At 43.1% G+C, this 8,440-nt stretch overlaps 1 protein-coding gene across 1 annotated transcript; it reads left to right on the top strand.

Annotated features, from left to right (window-relative positions):
• Positions 1 to 264: 264 nt before the first annotated feature.
• LOC106585925 (PR domain zinc finger protein 8) lies at positions 265 to 6,866 on the top strand. The gene is made up of 4 exons (XM_014172668.3): positions 265 to 407; positions 2,642 to 2,866; positions 3,355 to 3,586; positions 4,184 to 6,866. The coding sequence occupies exons 2-4, from the start codon at positions 2,648 to 2,650 to the stop codon at positions 5,542 to 5,544; spliced, it is 1,812 nt and encodes a 603-aa protein (XP_014028143.3). The 5' UTR covers positions 265 to 407; positions 2,642 to 2,647; the 3' UTR covers positions 5,545 to 6,866.
• Positions 6,867 to 8,440: the final 1,574 nt, after the last annotated feature.

Here is an 8,440-nt window from a genome sequence, read left to right as displayed (position 1 = left end):
CAAATGAAAGTCGGCCAGTGAAGAGTTAAAGGGAGGAGACAGCGAGTGACACGCCTCATTGGGCATATTATGTGCTGCAAACAAAACGTGTGTGTCTGTGTGTGTGTGTGTGTGTGTGTGTGTGTGTGTGTGTGTGTGTGTGTGTGTCAGTCAGCCAGTGCATTGCGCCCCTTCTCCATGCCTCTCTCTCTCTCTCTCTCTCTCTCTCTCTCTCTCTCTCTCTCGCCTCTGCAGCGAAGGGCTATATCTGCGGCACCACTGTCACTTTCACGACCACACAGGGACATGTACTGACGCCGAGGGGAGGACTCATCGTAACCTGTTCTCGAAGGCGGCAAATTGATTCCAGCATCATTTTTTTGGTGGATTATAATTTATTTTCAACAACAACAAACAAACAAAAAAAGGTACGTAGTTTACAGCCTGTATTTGGTATGCGCTTTAAATGGGTGGTTTGTTTGGAATCGAGAGAAAGACAGACAGGCAGACAACACCACAAAGCATTAGCCTTGGCAGCATCCTGGCTGCGGTCTATGAATGTACCATCGTGTAAGGCTGGATACAGCGCTCCGCAGATGTAAGGGGGGAGAGGAGACAAACGGCAAATTCACTACTTGCATTGATTTAGGACAGTTTTTTTTTAGACTGACAAGGCACCCAGATTTAAGAGTAAAACACGCTCTGGAAATAGAAGGCAGAAGGTTGAAGGGGTTGGCCTCATCCGTTTTATGGATGCGCATATATTCCGGGTGCTATTCTCTCTCATTTAGCTCAGATGCATATTCATTGGACCTTTTGTATGGTTTTTCCCTTGTGAGAGAGCGACCTTTTAAGTCACAAAAGAACCGGCTATATAGGGGATGGAGCGAAAAAATTGCTTTTCAGAAAGCGTTGGTCTCAAGTTGAAGGTTTGCAGTTAGTGGATAAAATAGAATTACCTAAATAAGAGGAGATTGTAATTGCTCCAAACTATTTTTCTCTCCACTAATCCAGCTGAAGAGAAAAGTTATTTTTGTTCGAGGTCCAGTACGTTTCTTGAATGATAAGATTTAAGTGAAGCGCGTCTGAAAGAGGAACGGTTCGGTTTGATCTGCATGAAGTTGGTTTTGCTTTTAGTCTGAGACACAAAAAAGCTAAATGAATAGAAAACAAATAATGATCCATCACCTGACAGCAGAAAAGGAGCAACATCTCGTGGTGTGGCGACGTCTAGGCCTGTCCAATATTATATTCCGCTTGTCAGTGTTTTAAAAAACCTTGTTATTAATATCTTTACCATGCCAAATATTATTAAGTATAAATTCATAATCTCTTGAGATCTACACGCATGTTTTGTACAGTCTGAAGGGAGATAGTCCAAGGCAGCATGATTAAAAAAAAAAACAATACAAATAATAAATACATTATCTGTTGAATAGCATACGTGCATAACATTTATATAGGCATAGTCTATAACATGACACAAAAAGAACATGTAAAAACTAACACAGGGAATTAGATAGTTGTCAGATATTCTTCTAGACACGGTTGTTGTAGCCAATACACGCCGTGTCCACCGTTGTGTTCTTCCGGGCCTTTACGCGTAATTGAAATGAACAAGTGGCAAAGCAAAGGCATATAGATCACAGCTGCATAATGCGTTGCAGTCATAGAGGAACTGGTCTCCACGTCACCCGTAAAATACACGAATTCAGAAAGTAAATTACAAACCAAAAATATATATAATTAACTCCGCGTGCAGCCTTAATTACTGTCTCGAGAGGGAAAAGTGGTGGATTATGGTAATGAGTGGACATACGTTCAGGGCGCGTGTAGAAACGGAGAGAGAGAGAGAGAGAGAGAGAGAGAGGGTAGATGACGTGAAATCGGTGACTTTTGACAGTCCACTCGAAATCCATTCGATATGCTCTCGTTTTATACAGACCTCACCATTTCTTACTGCTATTTTTTGTCTTCTTCTACAGGCTACAATTAGTTTAACACACTTTTAATACATTAGTTTACCACACTTTTAATACATTAGTTTACCACACTTTTAATACATTAGGGTTTGAGGTGGATGTGTTTGCAGTTTTGAATTTACAATAGCCTAGAATAAAGCATTTGTGATATTAATTCAGCTGCTTGACGTAATTCATATTATAATTATCAACAATAATATTGGATCCAGACATAATATATTATTATCATTGTCATTATTATCATAGACTTTATGTGTTATTTTTTATTGTTTTTGTTGTTGTTGATGTTTATCATTATTAGGCTATATTAACATAATCATTAATACCATTGTTATTATTCCGTTTAGGCCCATGCAATTATTTTCTCACAATTAACAGCTATTCCAACAGCACATGGGAATACCACGGAAAATAGGCAAGCAACCATACTCTTTGAAATTGATAGGCCACTCTCATCGTACAATAGACTTCAATTAATTAAAACGCCCAGCCCCCAGCAAAAAAAAGGCACTTTCCCAGTCCAGTATGGCCTTGACAGCTGGCTCCTATGTATTTAGCCAACCTTCTCATGGAGTGCCAATTTATTTTACCTCCTCATCATCGAGACCATTTCTATATTGTATTTTTATTCATTCTCTCTCTCTCTCTCTCTTTCTCTTTTGTCTGTCCGTAAACAACAGCCAACGATGGAGGAATCCAGCTCTCATAAGTTGGTTTGGGACGGCGACGCCAAAGCCGTGCAGCAGTGTCTAACGGATATATTCACCAGCGTCTACACCACGTGTGACATTCCGGAAAATGCCATTTTCGGCCCTTGTGTTTTGAGCCACACGTCGCTGTATGACAGCATAGCCTTCGTAGCGCTCAAATCAACGGACAAACGAACAGCGCCTTATATATTCCGGGTAAGGAAAAAATGGTATTGTGATTTTATTTAATTTTTTTCGAGAATGATAATAGACATAATATTCTTTATTTACGATTTCATTACATCTCCTTATTCCGAATGAATTAAATTGTCTGCCATTTTGGTTGATTTATCATTAGGCCTATTGCAACCAGAGTAGGCGACATAGAAGATAAACAAATAAAATATATATGTTTTTAATTTCTATTTCTCATGACATTGATGTGAAACCTATATCATTTATACTATGACATTGGTGTGAAACCCAATTGGACGTCTTATCTTACAAGACAGTGTGCAGGTTATAATGTATATTACATTTTAATAGTTGCACAACCAAAACCCATTCAAATAGCCTATTTTTATTTTATTTTATATTTTCGGACAGCCTATGCGTAAACGATTAGAACGACTGCTGCCGACGGACTTCTCGTTTGGGTCCAACTAACGGATTTGCCTCGCTTTCTGTCACCGTTCAACGCGCAGGTGGACACGTCAGCAGCCAACAGCACGTCGGAGGGCTTGATGTGGCTGCGGCTCGTGCAATCGGCGCGGGACCGGGACGAGCAGAACCTCGAGGCCTACGTGAAGAACGGACAGCTGTTCTACCGGTCTCTCCGGAGGATCGAGAAGGACGAGGAGCTGTTAGTCTGGTACGGGAAAGACCTGATTGAGCTGCTGTTGCTCAGCGCCGGTAAAGAGCCGGTCAAGGCCAAGGGTGAGTTAGTAACATGGCTGAATAGTGTACCAGGTCTACACGGTTTTTCCATTTCAGTTGGCTGTTTTGTAGTTTCTGTCTTGATAATCATCCATCAACAAAATAATTCCAATAGTCTGATAGCTCATATTCAGTTTCAATTCAAAGTGATATAAGAGTCTAATAACAGTTGTTTTGTCAAATACTTTCTTTTTTTTTTTTTTTTACATAATATTTAATTGTTGTACTGTATGTGTGTTTATAGTTTTGTTTAGTGTTGTGTTAGTGTATGTAAGTTGTTTTGTCTGAAACGTTGTTTCCCCTGCTGCTATTGGACCAGGTCTCTCTTGGAAAAGACATGTTATCTCTATGAGAAAAAACGTTATAAATATAGGTTAAATAAATAAATAGTGCAAATTAGGTGTCCAAAAATAAGAATATACCTATTCTGTATTTATAATTTATAGTTTATATTAATCAGAAGATGATAGTCCTATTTCAGCTTTACCAAAACATTACAGAACCCACTACTGTTTTTTTTAGGAAGATACTGAATATTAGCAAGATTTTTGTTTCTTTCTGAATGACTGACATTAGTTTCCTTCTATCCATTCCCAGGGTCCACTCCCTACTCCTGTCCTGACTGCAACCAGCGCTTCCAGTTTCAGTTCCCCTTCCTCGCCCATCTGAGGTTCCGCTGCACCAAGAGACTACAGAGCATGGCAGCAGGCAGTGTGGACGAGGAGGTCCCCAGTAAAGAGCCAAGCACTGAGCGCCCTAACCCCAACTCTACCACCACCGCACCCACCAGAGCTAGCCCTAAACTGGGCCGCTCGGATGGGGACAGCGCCAAACCCTCCACAGACTTCCATAACCTAGCCAGAGACCTCGAGAACAGTCGAACCAGTCCGCCGAGCGACCGTGAGGCTGAGATCCGCAGCGAGAGCTCTGGGAAGAGGAAATTCTCCGATGTAGAGGACAGAGAGAGGGATGGTAGCAGGGCCTCTCTGAGTCTGTCTCAGTCCCACAAGTCTAAGGAGGAGCTGGCTAGCTCAGCACAGAACTATCGGGGAGCGTACGGCCTGGAGGAGAATCGACGAGGGCCGACGTTCTCCCCTCCGGGGTCGGGGTCCACCGAGTCGGGTGGTGAGGGTAAACGCAGCGCCTTCACCGAGGTCAAGAAGTCTCCGCAGAGCCTAAAGACGCACGGTAACAGCGGCAGCACCAAAAACCTCCAGAGCTCCAACGTCGAGAACAAGGACGGAGGTCGTCCCAGCCCCGGCAGCAACCCTCCCCAGGAGAAACATCTCAACATCAGGCAGGTTCTGTCGGAGACTCAGCCTGTCCAGTCACAGACCCGCATGGAGGCCTCTCCGCTAGGGAGCGCCTTCACCTCCGTAGTCCAGCAGGGAGGGGGGAACAGCGGGGACAGGAAGAGCGCATTCAGCCAACCTTCCCGCCACGCTACCTCCTCCTTCTCCCAGATCTCACCTCTGGTCATGACCGCGCCCAAACTCCTGGACTGCCACCCGACGGTTGGAGACACCATCTCTTCCACCAGACTCTACCAGGCAGACCACCTGGCCGCCAAACTCCACGGCGCCGAGCTGGGCGCCAACTGCCCAGTGCCGGGCGCCATGTCCAAGCAGAGCCCGTTCCTCTACGCAGCGGCTGCTGCCACAGCCTTCTGGCCTAAGAGCCAGGGCCCCATCCAGCTGCAGATGCCCTCAGCGTTAACCTTACTACCCCCCTCTTTCACTTCTCTGTGTCTGCCCGCCCAGAACTGGTGCGCCAAGTGCAACGCCTCCTTCAGGATGACCTCTGACCTGGTGTACCACATGAGGTCGCACCACAAGAAGGAGTTTGCCATGGAGCCGATGGTCAAGAGGAGGCGCGAGGAGAAACTCAAGTGTCCGATCTGTAACGAGTCGTTCAGGGAGAGGCATCACCTCTCGCGTCACATGACCTCCCACAATTGACTTTGAGATCAATAACAGACCGTTTTCACACATGCTAGTGGGCGAGGCGAGCCGAGCTGTACTGTGCTGCACTGGCCTGGTTACGGAATTGCATTTGATTAAGGAACCCTTGCTTGAAAGGACAGTGTGTAAAGAATATACTGTAGACGAACCAGCGCAGTAAGGTTTGGCCATCCACTGAAGTTGCTGGGACGGACCATAAAGGACAATGGGAAAATATTATACCCGTGCCAGGCCAGCACAGCACGGTTTGGGTCGGCACGATAGTGGGAAAAGGGTATCACATCACAGACCATGGGGAGGAACTTTTTTGCTGACTGACTGACTGGCTGACTGGCTAAATGACTGGCTGGCTATATAACTGGCTGGCTGGCTGGCTGACTGGCTATATGACTGACTGACTGGCTGACTGGCTATATGACTGGCTGACTGGCTGGCTGGCTGACTGGCTATATGACTGGCTGGCTGGCTGGCTGACTGACTGGCTATATGACTGACTGACTGACTGGCTGGCTGACTGGCTGACTGACTGGCTGGCTGACTGGCTATATGACTGGCTGACTGGCTATATGACTGGCTGGCTGGCTGACTGGCTATATGACTGACTGACTGGCTGGCTGACTGACTGACTGGCTGGCTGGCTGGCTGGCTGACTGGCTGGCTGACTGGCTATATGACTGGCTGGCTGGCTGACTGGCTATATGACTGGCTGACTGGCTGACTGACTGGCTGGCTGGCTGACTGGACATACACCACTTAAAGGAGCACTTGTTTTCAACACAGACAATTATTATGTTCCTCGAGTCTGTTTTTTGGTTTCTTCTTCAATTGTCATGCTTCTTTATGCTAATGCATTTTGACTTCAGAAATTAATTAATTTATCTTATGAAGCACTTACAATTTGGTAAATAAGGGAAGATAAGAATATGTGTATTTAAATGTACAGTAAGTTGGATTTTATATTATATTAAAGACATATATAGAAAATGATCAATTAAAAAACAGTTACATTACATGGTTTACTATTTAATACCGTTTTTTTCATGTTCACTTTAAAGGTTGAATGATATTGACACGAATGAGGATATGACGTCAGACAGACTGACTATATTTCCCGAGTGCACCGTGTAACAATAGGTATTGATGCAGTCTATACAGCTACGATGTACATACCTGGTTTGTTTGAAATACAAAAGTGTAATATTTTGTGTCAGTGAGGAATACAGTAGTTTCAGTGTTTCTTCCTTCATGCTGAAATTGACTACTTGATAGTTTACCTGATCATGTTGAATGATTTGACAATAAAAATAGCTTTATTTTCATCTCTATGTGTGGAACCTGTGTTTATACAAAAATAACAAGGTAAAGAAATTACATTTACCAAGGTTGTAGGTAGAAATATAGACAATTGATTATGAATCCACATGACTACACGCGTTTAAGGTGGCACACGCCTAACCATATCACAGACCTACTTGGAGATCGTCGAATAATCCAACTACTCGTGGAAAGATGGGACAATTATTTTTAAAACAAGTAAATGTTTTAGGCTGACAATTTTTTTTCTCATAAATCCATCTCAAAGATATGACGGTCACTGACCGTATTACGGTTACCACGTTTATTTAAGCTTTTTGTACAAATAAAGAGTAGGCTTGTTTGTTTCGCCCATTCTTATTAACACGCTGTGTTGGCTAATACAATAAATATGATATTGTGGTCCAGGATGTATGAAAAGAAGATCGGGCTTCTGGTTTTCTGCTATCCTATTCTGTAATCACATGAGAGGAGTACATTTAGTCGGATTTTCCTGATCCTGGGAGACCTGGGCCTCGTTTCCCCAGAGCATTTGTAGCGTTACGATCATAGTTAGTAACATTTCACAATATATATTTAGTAGCCGAGCTGTTTCCCCGCGTCTTCGTTAGTATCATGCTTCGTTAATAACGTGGTACTTAAACATCTTCACACATCTATGAGTGATCCAGTCCAGGGTTTCCCCAAACACGGTCCTGCACCCTTCATCCAGACCAGTCGTAGAGCCGCCAAAGTGCAACATTAGAGGATATTGTTTGTTGTTGCCCTTCCGCGTCACTTCATTAACAGAAGATGTCCGATAAACAGAGAATCAACAGGCCGCCGGTAACTTTACAACGAATTTGACTACAAATACAAAGTTCCCAAAGTTTTTTTGTTGCACTTGTTACAAACAAGCGAAGGATAAAAAAAGCCCGAGATGACTGCATTATACAATACATATAGGATACATGAGCCTATATGGGCTATTTCAATCATATTTAAATCCATTTCGAGTTCAACCATTTCAGTTCTATTTTGCGACAAGGCTACTGTCTGTAATTTGTGCCTCACTGTGTTTCATGGTGTGTGACAACATGAGCGCAACGATGTGCCCAATCCGGGATTTAGCCTAGTGTTATAGTATTGGGTGAGCATAATAAACCGCCTCGGTAGCCTATTTGCCGCCATAGGTGGTAATATCTCTCTATATGAGCTGATCCGTCTTCAGTATTGTGGAATAATTATATTGTTAAATTAAGATTTTAACGGAGAAAGCAGATCAGAGATCCGCGATGGTTTTCTTTCCGTTTGATCAGTATCGACAAGCGGCCTAAAGACGCACAGCGAACGTCTCTCTCTCTACATGCTTGTTTGGGAAACGCTTAAAAAGTTGGCTCATAAATAACGTTGCATCTGGTATGATCATCGTAATGCAAACTGGGAAACGAGGCCCTGTATAATAATAAACATAATCATTATAATATTAATTTCACCAGAAATATTATATTTTTACTGTTTAATTTTAATTTCCTGGTATATTATAATAAAAAATAATAAAAAAATGATTCAGTCAACTGAAAATCATCATGAAATTATT

The sequence above is a fragment of the Salmo salar genome, chromosome 24, assembly GCF_965601325.2.
Source record: "Salmo salar chromosome 24, fSalSal1, whole genome shotgun sequence".
In the NCBI taxonomy this organism is placed as follows: domain Eukaryota; kingdom Metazoa; phylum Chordata; class Actinopteri; order Salmoniformes; family Salmonidae; genus Salmo; species Salmo salar.
The sequence above is the reverse complement of the archived record's forward strand: the minus strand, read 5'-3'. Positions and strand labels throughout refer to the sequence as shown.

Bases quoted from the DNA above. Each gene is read 5' to 3' on its own strand.
- LOC106585925 (XM_014172668.3), top strand. From the start codon at position 2,648: ATGGAGGAATCCAGCTCTCATAAGTTGGTTTGGGACGGCGACGCCAAA. The intron at 2,867-3,354 runs GTAAGGAAAAAA...TTCAACGCGCAG, and splicing joins CAGCGCCTTATATATTCCGG to GTGGACACGTCAGCAGCCAA. The intron at 3,587-4,183 runs GTGAGTTAGTAA...ATCCATTCCCAG, and splicing joins AGAGCCGGTCAAGGCCAAGG to GGTCCACTCCCTACTCCTGT.